General features: G+C 54.7%; 2 protein-coding genes across 4 annotated transcripts in view; both read right to left on the bottom strand.

The window, feature by feature from the left end:
* The window catches only part of PTK7 (protein tyrosine kinase 7 (inactive)), a 60,584-nt gene extending 58,890 nt beyond the window's left edge, over window positions 1-1,694 (bottom strand). The window contains exon 1 of the mRNA XM_024557655.3: window positions 1,446-1,694. Within this exon, the coding sequence (XP_024413423.2) occupies window positions 1,446-1,524 (79 nt within the window). The 5' untranslated portion in view covers window positions 1,525-1,694. The remainder of the gene's footprint in view (window positions 1-1,445) is intronic.
* Window positions 1,695-2,843: 1,149 nt separating this feature from the next.
* On the bottom strand, window positions 2,844-15,596 carry KLC4 (kinesin light chain 4). 3 transcript variants are annotated; one of them, XM_024557928.3, is made up of 16 exons: window positions 15,525-15,596; window positions 12,927-13,209; window positions 11,753-11,983; window positions 10,270-10,351; window positions 9,427-9,637; window positions 8,853-8,940; window positions 7,091-7,192; window positions 6,690-6,863; window positions 6,282-6,381; window positions 6,027-6,079; window positions 5,749-5,819; window positions 5,461-5,569; window positions 4,764-4,904; window positions 4,367-4,482; window positions 3,972-4,035; window positions 2,844-3,306 (listed from the first exon to the last, which is right to left on the bottom strand). In XM_024557928.3, exons 2-16 carry the CDS (start codon window positions 13,182-13,184, stop codon window positions 3,256-3,258), a joined length of 1,851 nt encoding a protein of 616 aa, XP_024413696.1. In that variant the 5' UTR covers window positions 13,185-13,209; window positions 15,525-15,596; the 3' UTR covers window positions 2,844-3,255. The 3 variants fall into 3 exon arrangements, with proteins under 3 accessions (XP_024413696.1, XP_045049025.1, XP_024413697.1); XM_045193090.3 differs by lacking the exon at window positions 15,525-15,596 and adding an exon at window positions 14,622-15,275 and having other exon boundaries at window positions 3,972-4,032; XM_024557929.4 differs by lacking the exon at window positions 15,525-15,596 and adding an exon at window positions 14,622-15,260.
* Window positions 15,597-15,693: the final 97 nt, after the last annotated feature.

Below are 15,693 nucleotides of genomic sequence, written 5' to 3'. Positions count from 1 at the left end.
CCTGGCTGCACAAAAAAAACCTTCCATACTTCCTCTGGGAGCAGATGTGGGTTCTGCCAGGAGCAATAACCACCCCACACATCACAAGGAACATGGGGCAGCTCCAGAAACACCTCCCACAAATCCCTGGAGCCTGTTCTTACCTCTAGGTCCTCGGTTATAATTATCTCTCCTTTTACAACTAGAGGCGGGGGAGATGTTGATTCCATCAGCACCAAAACCCCTCAACAGCTGGCAGGCCAGGAAGATGTCAGGAAAGGCAATTCTTTACCCCCACCCTCCCCACGGCCACTCTTCGAAAGAGGAAAGTGATAAGCTAGTACCCGGTCCCCTGGGCAGAGCTCCCCAGAGAGGGCTGCTGCCATAATCACCACCAAAGATTTTGGCGTTTTTTTGGAGGGATAAAATTGGGGGCGGGATATTGCCGGTCCAGGCTTTTGCAGGTAGCTTGGTGCTTTCCTGTAGAGCAGTTCAACACCTTAGTGGTGACTCTCAGGTGTGAGGAAGACAGGAAATAAAGGCGGGAAGGTGGGGGGGGAGGGGGGACGTCGGGGTCCAGTCCGTCCTAAAGATATGGGCCACACCCTCATCAAAATGCTGAGGCCCTTAAAGAAAAGACAGAATGAACTCTTTTTGCCATACTGGCCCATAGAAAGTGAGATTTGCTTTCCTCGGTGAGGAGATACAGGATGGAAAGGCAGGAAAAAGCAGAACAAACCCCGTCCGCACCTTTGCAGGCCGGCCATGCCCGATTTTGGCAGCGGCCTTCACACATTAGTCACCGCGACAGCCTGGGACTCCGCTCCCCAGATTCAACCCTGGTTAGGAGTGGGATCCGGCCCAGGGGCTAGAGTAGATGGGGCGGCCCCTAATTCTTCCCTTCTTCCGCCCTCGCCAGCAGGGCCATCAGGGGTCCCAGCTTGGCCCCGGAACTTGGAGGAGGGAAGCCGGGAGCGTCGGGCCGGCGTAGGTAACAAAGCTAGAGCGTGCCGCAGGTCGGTCCAGCATCCGGCCCCAGGCCGGCCTCCCTCACCTGGGTGGAGGCCGCCCGGGGACTCCATCTCCCCCACCGACAGCCACTTCACTGCACCCCCCCCCAAGCGGGGGGTAGTCGTTTTTCTCCCGGAAAAAAAACTCCCCAGCAGGGAGTGCGCCGGCAACTCCCGAACAAAACTCTCGCTCAGGCCGGGAAAACTCTGTGGAGGCTGGAAAAGCGATTGTGATCGTGGGCGTGGGTGGCAGAGGGTCTCCGATCGACAGACCGAGTCCGCTGGGGGCTTGGCCACCTCCCAGCCGCCGGAACCTTGCACCCTCCGCCAGCCTCTCTACCACTCCCGTGTATCTTCTCCGCTCCAGCCTCCCAAACCCACTTCCCGGGTGACCCCTTGTGCCAGCGGGGCTCCCGCGCTCCCTGAGCTTCGCTCCCCCAGCTCGCCGGGACTCACCGCCTAGCAGCGGCAGCAGCAAGACGCTGAGCAGGGGCAGCCGGCGGGGGCTGCTCGAGGCTCCCCGCGCAGCTCCCATCACTGCGGGCTCGGGGAAGGCGGCGGGCGGGCGCACGGCGGACGCACAGACTGCGCTCCGCGGCTGGCCCAGGAGGCCGAGCGCACCGGAGCGCGAGTGCCCTGCAGCAGCCGGAGCCCGAGGCGTCCCTAGCCGGAGCCGCGCGCGCGCTCGGTACCTCTGAGTACTCGCGCGCTGCCGCCGCCTCCAAGCCCCGCCCCGTGACGCCCCCTCCCCGCGCGGTGCCCCGCCCCCTCGACGCCCCCTCCCCGCCGGGGTGGGGAGGAGCTAGAAGTTGGGGGAGGGGTCTGTAAATGAATCCCGGACTACGGGAGGCCCCTGGGAGTGCGGATGACCTGAGCAAGGTAAAGGGAGGTAGGCTGTGCCTACCGCCTAATCTTCAGGGACTCTGGGCAACCAAAATAACTTCTGTGATTCCGTGGCCCCTGGGGAAGATGGTCAGTTCTGGGCCTTCCTTAGGACTCTGACCAACAATTTCCCCAAGGTCTCTGGGTGCGAGGGGTCTTTGCAACTTGAAATCCTGAGGGACACCTAGAACAAAAGGCTATCTTCGGTGTTCCCCAAGCAAGGTGACCTGGAGATACTGTGTAGCTCCAGGAGAGATGTGGCCCGAAGAAGTGAGGGACCAGTGCTTTGCTGGGGTCTGGTTTGGGTCTAGGCCAATCTGAACCCAAACGTACAAAAGAACTGGGCTGGGAGCACCAGGCTGAAGGCTGTTAAACTGACAAATTCACCCCAAGTCCATCTCCAGGCAGTCTGGGCTGTGTCAGGGCACGGCCAAGTGTCCAGCTGTGGGGAGGCCCAGCACAGCCCGCGCTCCAGGCACCCCCACCCCCAGCGCCACCACCCCCACATTCTTTCTTTGTTGTGAAAGCAGCAAGGGGTGTAGGAGGCGGGTCAGGAGGAGTCAAGCTTTAGAAGATGGGCCCCAGCTGCTGCTCAGGCCTCCAGGATATGCTGAGAGGGGATGGATCCTGCTCAGACCTCCCTTCCCGCAAGCAGCTGGGAGGAGGAGGGGCAGCCACCGAGGGCCTCAGCCCCGGGAGCAGTGGCGCCAGGACCCCAGGGTCCTGCCACATGGCCACCACATGTCCCTGACAACCCAGTCCACAGCACCTTCTTGGGTTGTGGGCCTCCTCCCCCATCCCCCAGATGCCCTCCTGCAGGCCCTGCTGGAGAGGATACAAACAGGGGAAGGAAAAAAGAGATCCAAGAATCAGCACTCCTGCTGCCGCATCCATCACTGCCCCTCACCCTTCTGTGAAGGGCCCCCATGAAGCCCTTGCTTCCTACTCTCTTCAAGCAGGACTCAGGTGGCAGAATGGTTACCTGATTCTTTTATTTAAGAAAAGTGAAATACATGGACCTGAAGTGAGGCAGCAGAGGGAACAAGAGAGGCCAGGGCAAGGCATCTCGCTTGGCCAGCCCTAAACCGGCTGGCAGAAAAGCCAGCAGCAGGCTGCATCTCTGATGTGCATACCTGCCCTTACCCACCCTGGGACGCTCAGAGCTAGCTACTCTAGAGGACTACAGGGTGGGGAGAGGATGTCCTGAGGGTTCTTCTCGGGGGGGATTCCTGAGGAGGAAGCTGAGACCCTAAGGGCAGCAGCAATCTTCTTGGTAACTGCTCCCCCTTCACTGTCCCACCACAGGGTTGGAAGAGCCAGGAGCAACAGGGAATGCTGTGAGGGCTGTGGAGGAACCCAGCAGACCTGGAGGGTGGGGTGAATGTCAGCTGCTTGAAGAGAGGTCCATAGTGCTGGCGCTGAAGCCTCGGGAGACCTGAAACGGACAACACATGCCGTCAGTCCAGGGACCTCGGCCTCCGGAAGACTGTTCTGTGGAGTCTGTCCGTCTCGCGGCTGCAGTCTCATCTCTGGATCTAGGATGGAGCCTGTAACCTCAACCTCAGCTCTGAGGCTTTGCTAGGATTTTCCAGAAGGCCACAGCCGGGTGGAGAAAATACCTGGAAGAGTCACATGAATATTGGCCTATAGTTTGAATGTGTTGATACCAGTGATCATTTCCCATAAAAGTGCCATTACTGTTTTTTTCAGATGGAGATGATTGAATACTTTTTCTTTTTCCCTTCTTCTTGACTACTGACTACCGAGTCCCCAAGGCAAGGTGTATGGCAGCTGCATGAGGAAGAGCAGTAACAACCCCCAAATCTTTCTTGAATTATCCTAATTCCAAAGTACCAGTTTAGAGAACATCAGTTCCTGTTGTCCTCCTGATTAATTCATTTGCTACTACCTCTGGCCCGGAACTGTCCCTTCCCAGTCACCACCACCACCACCAGTCTGGCTGGCTGATTCCGTCAGACAACCCCAGTTCCCTAGCTCCCGTCTTCAAGGTCGCTCCCCCCTCCTCCCTAACTCTGCTGGGCTTGCCCTGTGGCTGTCCTCTCTTTTTCACCCGCCCAAATGCCCACCAGCACCGCTCACCTGAAGGGGTGCTGCACCGGGCTGGTTCAGGTAGTTTAAGGAGGCTGCCCGCTTCATGTTGCTGCTACAACGGAAAAGAAAGAATCGAGGCCTCCTTTCTTTCTCTTGAGTGTCCCTGACACTGTGGGGCTGCCACAGGAAATCAGGTCACCGCCTCCCCACCACCCCCTTCTCCGTACACACACATTCTCCTATCTTCATCTCCTCGGGTGTCTTTACCCCACCCTGGGGCACCCGTTTTTCCTGAACTCTCTCCATAGCCATCCCATTGACCTCCTCCAAGATTCTCCCCAAGACACCTCTCCTCCAGAGGTGAGGGGCTCGAGGACTTGGAGGCGGGGCTTCCCTGTCTGCTTTGCCGCTCTCGCAGTGTATCTCTCAGTCTCGCGGAGTACCTGGAGGGCCGAGGCTCGGCTCCCTGGAGCTTCCTCACCAGGAGTTCACTGCTTCTGCGAAGCACATCCCGGATCTTGCCCAGAGAGCCACTCCTCTGCAGGGCCCCACTACCATCCTGGCAGGGAGAGATGGGAAACAGAAGCTAAGGGGATCCCTTGCAGACTGGCTTCTGAATCTCCTCCTGCCATTTACTCTGTACATACCCCCTCTCCCCGAAAAGCCCACTGACGGAGGCCGGAGCCCTGTCACAGGGGTGCCTCCGGGGGGGGGGGGCGGGGGGTTCACTGAACTGGAGTGGGGGCAACAGGTTCTCATGCCCTTCAGGACGGGGTCAGAGCCTCTCACTGCTACCAGCAGGAGGGGCAGGAGAGATCAAGGGGCAACAGTCAGACTTACCCCTGACCACTCCACAGCCACAGAGGCATCTTCACCTCCCTCAAATTTCACGCTGCTCCCAGGGCCCTCCTGGGAGCTCCTTCCACTGTCACTCTCCCCAAGCAGCTCGGCCACCTTGGTCTGGCTGATAGGGTCAGTGCCCTGAAAGGAAAAGGAAGAGCCTGGGACTTCCCACTCCTTAGCTCCTCAGGATGGGGCTTTCAAAGCTTCTATCACCACCAGCCACGGGCAGGCAGATGTTTTTCCTCGTGACATCCCAGGACACACATCCTGGAGCCACACCCACCCTTTCTATCTGCAGTGTATTCCGACTCAGAGATGCAGAGGTATGTTTAGCCATGGCCCACTAATGAGCTAACACCTGCAATCTGAGAAACTCTGACATTGGGCGCCCCTCAACCATTGCCCTCTCATCCACACCACCCTTGCCCCTCGTTAACAGATTCTTCAAATGGTGAAGGGGTAGGGCTTCCCTTTTAATAACCCCATTCAGTGAAGTGAACCTTGAACTCAGAGTCCTGACCACAGAGGGCATGTGGGGGCTAAGAACACACTTAAAAAACAACCACAACCACAAGGATGTCTCATCTTCCTCCCCAGGTATCCCTCTTCCGTCTTTCCTCTTATTCTTCAGAGACTCAGGAGAAGCCTCAGTGGGCCCTACCTTCCTGATACCCTTCCCCTCCTGGTCTCTGACCTGTTTCCGGGAGCGCAGGGCACATTCCTCCAGGGTCTCAGCCGCCTCCAACTTTCCCTGGCGCCTGTACAGAGCTCCTAGGTTCCTCAGAGTGGTGTTCACTGTGGGGCTGTGGGAGTGGTGAGACCAGGGAAGGAAGTCAGGATGGGTTCAGAAAAGAAACAGGAGAGGGAGGGAGCAGAGCTAAGGCCAAGGAAAGGGCAAAGGGAAGAAGGGGAAAGGTCCAGGAGGCCAGGATCAGGGCTTGAACGGAGGGTATCAGAGGCCAAGCCACCTCTCTGCAGCTACCTGCTCACTTTGCAGGCCTTGTACCAGCCTCCATACTCAGCATAGGGTGTGCCACCCTCACGGGGCCGCGTCTGCAGGAGAACAGAAGTGGGGGGAAGCAGAGGTGTGAGTACAGAGACACTGGAGTGCAAGCTGGGCCAGGGTGCGGGCTGGGATGGGGAAGGCGCCATGGGTCCGGGGCTGGGGCAGAGCTGGGAAGTGAAGAACTGGGCTAGTGCAAGGAGTAAGATAGGAGCCCTGGCAGCCTTGGGCTCCCCGGGCTGGGCTCCCCCACTCACTTTGCTCATTTCCTCCCGCTCCTCTGCATGCATCCAGATGGGCTTGTGGTCATCTGGAGGTGAATCGTGGGATGGCAAGGTTAGAGAACTGAGCTGGACAGTATGGGGGAAGCCAGGACCCAGAGGCCCACAGGGCTGGACTAAAGGAGTCTGGCTCCCCACCCACCCCCAACCACTACAGCCTAATCCCCCCACGCCTTGGGTCTGCATTTCTTTTCCTCCCTACAGGTCCCTTCCCAAGCCCTCACCACTCACCATCCACAGACCCAAACTCCTGCACGTGGGCGCGGGTCAGGATCTCCTTGTAGAGCGTCTCGGCCTCAGCATATTTGCCCTGTTTCAGGTAACAGGAAGCCTAGGGGCGGGAAGGCAAAAATGCAGGAGCAAGAGATGGAGACAGCATCTCAGCCAGGCTCAGGGACTTCTACTTCTTGTCCCCTTTCTGACTTTCCCCAGACACCCTCCTCACACCTCCTTTTCTAGCTGCAGGGTCAAGGGTGACCCCACTCCACTCCCAAGAGGTTAGGGAGCTTCTGCCTTCCCACTGGAATGAAGCAGGTCCTGCAGCCCCAGGGGGGCGCACAGAGGTGACGGGATTAGTGTGCCAGACTATAATGCTGACCCATCCCCTCCCTCCATCCACTCTGCCCACTCCTCCCTTACCAGGTTGTTCTTGGTCCGGGCTACGTTAGGGTTGTCCGGCCCCAGCTGCCCCTCATAGATGGCCAGTGCCCTCCGGTAATAGCATTCCACAGCCTCATACTTGCCCTGGTTTTGGCACAACAGGGCCAGGTTGTTCAGCTGCTTTGCCACATCTGGGTGGTCGGTGCCCAGGACCTGAAGGGAAGCAAAGCAGTGATAGGTGGCTGTGTGTGTGTGTGTGTCCAGGTGGGCACATGCGTGCGTGCACCTGCACCTGCAGGGAATGGGGAAAGGGAATGGTGGAGAAAACGAGGCGGAGAGAGGGAGGTGAGAAGCAAAGGGAGACAAGAGGGCAGACCGGAAGAGAGACGGTGGGAGAGGGATCGCAGCAGCGGGGAAGAATGGGGAGAGGGCGTGGGCACCTTTTCTCGAATCTCCAGTGCCCGCTGGCACAGCGGCTCTGCCTCCTTGTATTTGCCCCTTTTGCCATAGAGCACAGCCAGATTGTTGAGTGTGGCGGCCACCTAGGAAGACAGGTCCGTCCCCTCAGATGCTAGTACTTTCAAGGACCCGGAGAATTGGAGGTTCTCCCCCGCACTGTACAACCCCAAGAGAAGCGGACTCTGCCAGAGTCAGGGGAGGGGAAATTGCTGAACTGGATGGCTCTGAGGTTTTCCATGGGGGTGGTATCGCCCTCTAGGGGCAGTTTTAGACATTTCTAAAGGTGTGTTTTGGTTTGGTTTGGTTTGGTTGCCATGAAAATTGGGGGCACTGCTACCTTTGGGGAGGCAAGGAAGCTACAGATGTTCTGCATGTGTGGGACAGCTGCGCCAGCTTTTCAATGTCGGCAAGACATTAAACACTGACTGTGAGCTTTGACACTTGGTGGGATAGCGGAGAGGTCATCTCTTCTGAGAGACATCACCCCTGCCTATCACCTGTCGTAACATGGGGAATTATCTTCACAGAGTTCGCTCATTTTCAGAAATGTCTTATTTCTCATTTCCTTCACTTTGGCAGCCTATTTTTTATCTCAGCGTGCTATCCCCACTTATTTCTCTACCACACGCAAATAAACCTGGTCTGTTGTTACTTATTCTGACACTGGATTTTAAACTCATATCCACCAATCCTTCTGCTCTGCCAGTTTTTAGTCCATCTTATACAGAATGGTTTCTTTGCCCTGGCTCAGTGGACTGAGTGCCAGCCTGTGAACTGACAGGTCACTTGTTCAATTCCCAGTCAGGGCACATGCTGGGGTTGTGGGCCAGGTCCCCAAGTTGGGGTGTGTGAGAGGCAACCGATCTATGTATCTCTTGTACATAGATGTTTCTCTCCCTCTCTTTCTCCTTCCTCCCTTACTTTACTTCTCTAAAAGTAAATTTAAAAAAATTTTTTAAATGGTTTCCTGCCCTGGCTAGTATATAGCTCAGTGGATTGAGCACGGGCCTGCAAACCAAAGGGTCGCTGGTTCGATTCCCAGTCAAGGGACATGCCTGGGTTTCAGGCTAGTTTCGCCAGTAGGAGGCATGCAAGAGGCAGGGAGGAGGGAGGTGGGTTCAGCTGGGGTGGGGTGGAGGGATGGGGAGAAAAGGCATACAACTGTAATTGAATAACAATAAAAATTAAAAAAAAAAAAAAAGAGGCAACCACACATTGATGTTTCTCTCCCTCTCTTTCTCCTTCCCTTTCTCTCTCTCTAAAAATAAATAAATCTTTAAAAAAATAAAAAAAGAACGGTTTCCTGGTCTTACTCCTTCTAAATCTGAAGTTATTCATCACATATCAGACTACTATATTATGTCTTCTAGTATAGTTGTATTCACTACCACAACTGTTACATTGTATTTTTACTTCATTGTAGTGTATTGTGTATATTATTTTATTATAAATTATATTTCTTATTTCCTTTTTATATTAATACGGTATCATTCGACATCTTGGAAATTATATATGTAGGTAGATTACATTATCTATGAATTAAGTCTCAGGAAAACATTCATTATGAGAAGGAGTCGCTTGGTTCTCACGGTTGAGAACCAATGGAATCAGCAGACGGGGTCTGGAAGAAAGGAGTCCTCACACCTCCCTCCTGAGCAACCCCAGTGACTGGGCTGAGGGCAGCGGGTGGGGGACCTGGGAGAGGTCAAACGAGCACGGGGCAAGGAGGGCAAGGATACTGACAGCAGGGTGGTCCGGGCCCAGGGTGCTCTCCCGGATGCTGAGGGCGTCATTCAGCAGGTGGGCGGCTTCCTTGTATTTATTCTGGTCCCTGGAAGAGGACAAAAGTGTCAAGGGGGTTACCCTGAATTCTGCCCAAGCCACCCCACTCCCTCCTTTCCTTTGGGATGACTGAGATACATTTAGGGATTGGGCCCACCATGAGGGGACACAAAGCCTGGTGTGTGTAAGCAGCGCGAGGGTTCACCAACACGCTCATATTGAACAAGAACTGTGCCATGTCAAGAGGAGGCCACAAGTTATTGGACACAAGAGACAGAGAGAGAGAGAAAGAGACCCTCCCCAGAAGAAAGATGGGAACAGCAAAGAGCCTGAGAGATGAGTACTCTCTGAGGTTAAGGGCTCGGGTATGAACAGAATGAGAGCTCCGGTACAGGAGAAAGCCCCCAAGTGGCACATACCCGGGAGGCACAGCAGGGAGAAGAGGTACCCGGTGGAGAGAAGGAATGAGAGCCAAAGGTGGATCGAGGTGAGAACCTGGAGGCAGATCTGAGGGCAGGAGGAGGGCACTACTCACCGATACACCAAAGCAAGGATGTTGAGCATGGTTGCAACATCTGGGTGGCCGCGGCCAGATGTGCGCTCCAGGTCCTCAAGTGCCTGCTTGCACAGCGGCACGGCCACCTCATAGCGCCCCTGGGCTGCATACTGAATCACCAGGTTGTGCAGAGTCCGTAACCTCGCTGGGATCTCATAGCCACTATGCTGGGTGCTCTGGCCACGGGACACTAAGCCATCCCAGGAAGGAAACAGGAGACTTCGTGACGGGACTCAGCCTCTCTCCTTTGCTGCCTGCCCTCCCCACCCATGCTCCATGTCTTATTCCATGCCTGCACCTGCCCCCACCAGGCTCTCTCTCTGGAGACCTGTCTCAACTGCTATTCTTTCGCCCACTCTCTTGGACCTGTGCTCGCCACAGTCCCATTTGTTCACCCGGTAAGTCGCTCACTCAACAAACATTCACTATATGAGCACGAGCCAGGGGCTGTGCCAGAGATACAAAGACAAGAAAAACCTGGTTCTTTCCCTTGAGGAGCTCGTGTTCTTCCACTCCAGGGTCATTCTCCTACTCAACTGTGAACTCCTTACTGGCAAGACCCCTGTCGTTCTCATCTCAGTATCCCTAGTGCCCAGCACAGTACCTGGCACATATTAAGTGTGTAATAAATGTTAATGAATAAGAAATAAATGGGGAGGCTGAGAAAATCAAAGTACTGGCCCAGTCTCTGCCCATCTCCAGAGGAAGCAGAGAACTTATTTCTGAATGGTGAGCACCCTGTGTACTTGGCGAGGGCTGGGGAACAACCGGACCAGGCTCCTGCTGCCCCTCTTCACCCTCCCACTCCAGAGACAGACTCACGGCCATTGCTTTGGTCTTCTTCCTCCTCATTGGGGAAGAGGTCATCCAGGGAATCTTTGCTGGAATCGCCCTCCTTCTCTTCCTAGAAAAAAAGCAGCAGCACATATGGGCCAGCAGATCCCCAGTAACCTCTCAGAGCTCCTGCGAACCAGGCAACCCCTGACAGGTGGGGCCCAAGAGAAGGCCTTGTTCATGCCCCCACCCCTGGGAAGGCCAGCATTTGCCTTGCCAACCTCAGGCCTCTCGTTTGCAAATCTCGTAGCTTTCCCTTCCTCCACTTCAGAGTTTCCTTCCTAAGCACCCTCATTCTCCAGCCTCCACCTCTCACCCCCTCAACTCATAATTATAGCCCTGTGTGTTTACATTGATTATATGTCTGCCTTGTCTCTGAGGGCAGGGGGTGTGTCTGATCTTACTGACACGTACCCCAAGTGTCTACCTCAGCCTTGTGCCCGTCATCTGCCATAGCTCACGCAGGGTTAGTGCCCAGCCCGCCTGTGTAACCTGCTTCCACACTGGGCAAATTTGCTGTGTCCACCAGGCATCGCAGCCCTGTACAAACACCTCTGGCCCTCCTGCCCAGGTTTGCCAATGTGTCCCATGCACTGCATCCCACTTTCCCTTGAACAGACCAGCTTTCCGGCCCTGGAGCCTCGTCAGTGCCATCCCCTTCCCACAGTACAGAAAGCCCCTCCCTCTCCCTCATCACCCATCAAACTCCATGCCAACCCCTAACCATTTAAATTTTTTAAAAATCCAGTCTAAACCTTACCATCCCTGCACCCTGCCCTCCTCATGCCTCTTTCTCAGACCATCCCAGCCCCCAGGAGCCTTTCTCTGCGGAACCCGCCCCCACCCCGCCCACACTGACTGAACATGCGCCCAGCACTGAGCACCTGGGCCTCGTGTGGTCGCACAGGTGTTCTCCTGTGTGACTCCTGTCCTTACAGCCACATTACAAGCTCACAAAAGCAGGGAACCCTCTTTTCCAGTTCTTTATATGTCCCCTAAACACACCTCCTTGAACTGCTTCAGGCACAAAGATATACAAATGCCTGTTGAGTGAGGGTTAATTTTATACATGTTAAGAGCAAACTTTAGGAGGGTCTTGCTCAACCGCCTTACACTTTCCCTAATTCCCACACTTAGGATTCTGGGTGGAATGGTCCGGGTGCTCGTCTGTGTCCCCCACACAAACCTGCAACCGTGAGGCAGGAACTCTGCCTGCCTCGTTCACTGTTGCATCCCCGGTGGAGTGCACAGCACCTGGCCTACGTAATAGTCTTTTAGTTAAATGGCGACTGAATGAATGAATATTCTTTCCCCATTGCTGTCATCTGGAGTTGGGGGCAGGACCTGAATTGTGCTATGAGGAGCAGGTTGGGCAGTGCTGCCATCCCCTGCAGATGACGGAGCAACTGCCCCACGTTTGTGATGACTCCCAACTACCCATCCCCCACCCAGCCTCGCCTGTAGCGCTTACGGTGGCGTGCCCATCTTCGTCATACTGCCGTAGCTGCCCCAGGAACTCCAGGTGCTTCTTTTCCTCCTCCAGCTGGGCCACGGCCTGCTCACTGCGCTGGAGCCGCTGCTGTGTACCTGCCAGCTCGTCCCGGAGCCACTGGTTCTCCTGGCACAGCCGCCGTACCTGAGCCCGCAGCTTCTGCTTCTCCGACTCCACTGTGCTCAGGTGACTGGCCAAAGCCAGCATCACCTAGGTGAGCACATCCTGTGAGCACCAGACTCTGGCTAGGAGTGTTCAGGAATGACAGGAGGGAAGCCTACTGGGAGGTGGCAAGACTAGCAGGAGCCAGGAAGTGGGGTTGGGGAGCAATGGTTCTACCTTCAAAATACACCCTGTGTCCAATTTCTCACCGCCTCCATAGTCACCACCTAGGCCAGGCCACCATCAGTTCCCACGTGCATTCATTACCACAACAGCCCCCTCACTGGGCCTCTCCTGTTTCTGCCCTTGTTCCCTTAGAGTCTATTCTCAACGCAGCAGCCAGATGACCTTTTTTAAAAGGTTAAGTTAGAACATCACTCTTCTCCTCTGTTCACATAATCTGTCCTCCTCTCCCCAACCCCACGACCTCTTGAACTTCATTTTCTATTTTGCTTCCCCTCATTCACTCTACTGCAGCTACAATGGCCCCTTGTTGAACTCATAGAGAAAACTCTGGTTCAGGGCCTTTGCACTTGCTGTCCACTCTGCTTAGGATGCTCTGCCCCCATTTACTGCATGACCCAATCCCTGATCTTCAAACCTTTGCTCCAATGTCGCCATTTCAGTGAAGCCTTGGCACCACCCTATCTAAAGCCATAGGTTCTCTCCATACTCCCTAATCCCCTTCCCTGCTTTATTTTTCCCTTTTCATCCTTAGCAATTACCACTCGGGCATACGGAATCATTTACTTATTTATTGTGTACTATATGCTTCCCCCAGATAGAATGTAAGCTCTAAGATGGCAAGTGGTGTGTTCAGTGATATGTCTCCAGAGCCCAGAGGAGTAGTGCCTGGAACATAGAAGGGGCTTAATGCATATTTGCTGAATGAATGTAAGAATCTAGGACAAGGGGATCCCAAGGGACCCCAAAACCCCAGTAAGAAAACTGCTCCTCCATGGGCCATCTGGCACCACCTCCTCCCTCTCACCTGGGCCTCACTCAGCCCCAGCTCAATGTTTTCCATGGAACGGCGCAGCTGCCGGGCCTTCTCATGCACCAGCCCTTCTTCATGGCCTCCCTGCTGCAGACACTCAATGGTATGGGATAGGCTTTGTAGCACAGCCTGGTGTTCGCTGTGTAGGGCTTCCAGCCCTTGGCTCACCAGCCGAGTACTTCCCAGGATCTCTTCCTGGCTGAGCCGGTGCCCTGCAGGTTCATCCCGCTGCCCCAACACCAGGCCCGACATCCTGGCCTGGAAGACCTTGCCTGGGCTAGGGAGAAAAAAAACAGAGCTCAGGCAAGTAAAGATAAGAAAAAGAGGCTAAGGTTAGAGGGTGGTGGGATCCAAGTTAACAGATGAGAGTATGGGCAACCCTGTGGTTTAATCAGAGAGAGTGACCAGTGTGGAGGGATCCTGCAATACTAAAAACACAAGGCTTAAGGTTGTGAGAAAGACAGAAGGAAAGGAAGTAACTTAAATGAAAAAAAAAAAAAAAGAAGAAGAAGAAGAGACCCCTGGCTAGTGTGGCTCAGTGGATTGAGCACCAGCCTGAGAACAGAAAGGTCACTGGTTCGATTCCAGGTCAGGGCACACGTCTGGGTTTCAGGCCAGGTGCCTAGTTGAGGGTGTGCAAGAGGCAACCAATGGATGTTTCTCTTGCTCATTAAGGTTTCTAGCCATCTCTTTCTCCTTCCCTTCCCCTCTCTCTGAAAATAAGTAAATAAAATCTTTAAAAAAGAATAGAGAAGGAACAAAGGTCCTGAGAACTAGCAGGGAGATTTAGAACTTAGGACCAAAATAGAAAAGGAGTTGCAGAGAGAGCTTGGGTTAGGAAAAAGAATCAGGGGAGCCCCAATTGGTGTGTCTCTGTTGGGCGTCATCCTGCAAAGTGAAGGGTAGATTCCCATTCGGGGCACATGCCTAGGTTACAGGTTCTGCCCAGGTCGGAGCACGTATGAGAGGCAACCAAGGGATGTTCCTTGCCCTCCCTTTCTCCCTCTCTTCCCCTCTCTCTAAAAATAAATAAAATCTTTTTTAAAAAAACGAATCAGGAGCCCTGGCTGGTGTAGCTCAGTGGATTGAGTGCCCACCTGCAAACCAAAGGGTCACCAGTTTGACTCCCAGTCAGGGCACATGCCTGAGTTGTGGGCCAGGTCCCCAGCTGGGGGCATGTGAGAGGCAACCACACATGGATGTTTCTCTCCCTCTCTGTCTCCCTCCCTTCCCTTCTCTCTAAAAATAAGTAAGTTTTTTTTAAAAAAAAAAAAGGAATCAGGAGGTGAGAGATGAGAGCACTACAAGAAACACAGAGGGTGTCTGGGGACAGTTACAAAGGAAATAGGTTTGAAGCAGACAGCAGATATGTAGAAAATGGTGCAGAGGTTTTGGGAAAAGGGAAGGAATAAGTTTCAAAGTTAAATCAGGGAAAAGAGAGAAAGGAAGAAAACAGGAGCCTTCATTGCAGGACCCAGATGAATGGGCCCCAAAAGGCTCAAGGTCTTCAGGCTGCATCACCCACGGAGCTAAGACCAGCCATCTCCGAATCTGCTCAGCTCTATCTCTTTCCCCACAAGCTTTCAACCCATATTCACACACACCCTCACCGCCCCTCACCCCCAGGTCTCAGGCTGTCTTCCTATTTCCTCAAAAGGGCCTTGTTTCTCATCTTTGAAGTCCTCTTACCTGTTTACAGAGCACAGCCCTTGGCTGTGGCACTCAGGCCAGAGCCCGGAAGAAACTGTTCAGCAGCCAGGGACTCAAAAGGAGCTTCCCTGCCCAAAGTCCAGAAGTCCAGCATTCCCACCCCTTCTCTCACCACTTCACAGACACCCAGAAGACCTGGCACAGAGCCCCACCCAGAGTAAACACCCTCCCTCCCCCTGCCCGCAAGTCTTCAAAGACGACCAGTGTCTCTCTTTCTCCAGGCCAACCTCTCGCCCCAAGCCTGGGGAGCTATTTTCTCCCAGGAAGGGAATGAGACTTGATCTGGAACCTGCGGCAAGGGGCGTGTCTGGCTAAGAGTAAAGAGGAAGACCTGGTCACTCCAGGCTCAGTCACTTCCATGGCTCTGTCTCTGTTATGATCACCTACTAACAGGCTCTGACAGAGTCAGCTTAGCGTGCCTCCCAGATGCCTGACGATGCAGGAAAGAATGGCAGGTCTGCTGAGCTGCTGCAGAGTCACTGGGAAACGCGGCACGGGGAGGTAGTCTCGAGGGCCAAGGAATGCGGTTGAGCAGTGCCCCAGGCCATCGACCTGCCCTGTGGCCCGGGGTGGGGATAGAGTGAGATGGGCAGGGACGACAGAGAGGAGGTACAGGTGGAGGACAGAAGTATGCGTCATGGGTGAGGACTCAGCGGCCCCACAATCCCGAGGTCATTGAGACAGTTGGTAGCGCAGGGGGCGGGGCAGGCCGACTGCTCTGTCTGGACACGGAGGGGCGGGAAGAATAGCGGCGGGGCGGAGTTTTTTAGTCTGGAGCTGTGTGAGGTCTTTCAGCGAGGGTGTGTTCATCTGTCCATGAGTGCGGGAATAAGAAGTAGCGGAACCTCAACCCTCAGCCCCAGAGGCATCTCAAAGACTCACCTGCCGTCTGTCGACCTGGCTGCTGCGCTTGCCGGTACTGCCCCTTTAAATGCATCATGGCTACCGCTCGAGGCAATTGTTTTGACGGGTCAGAGGGGCGGGGGCCTGCTCTGCAGTCACGCGACCTAAGAGCCGCCAGAGGATTGGTTCTGACCAGCCGCAGGCCGGA

Source organism: Desmodus rotundus, chromosome 11 (genome assembly GCF_022682495.2).
Source record: "Desmodus rotundus isolate HL8 chromosome 11, HLdesRot8A.1, whole genome shotgun sequence".
NCBI lineage: Eukaryota > Metazoa > Chordata > Mammalia > Chiroptera > Phyllostomidae > Desmodus > Desmodus rotundus.
Note: the sequence above shows the minus strand (reverse complement) of the source record. Positions and strands in the feature narration are given on the sequence as shown.

Excerpts from the sequence above, each read along its gene's own strand:
- KLC4 (XM_024557928.3), bottom strand. The coding sequence starts at position 13,184 with ATGTCGGGCCTGGTGTTGGGGCAGCGGGATGAACCTGCAGGGCACCGG. Across the intron at positions 8,941-9,426 it reads ATCCTTGCTTTGGTGTATCG|GGACCAGAATAAATACAAGG; the intron begins GTGAGTAGTGCC and ends GTCCTCTTCCAG. Across the intron at positions 4,905-5,460 it reads CCCTGCGCTCCCGGAAACAG|GGCACTGACCCTATCAGCCA; the intron begins GTCAGAGACCAG and ends TTTTCCTTTCAG.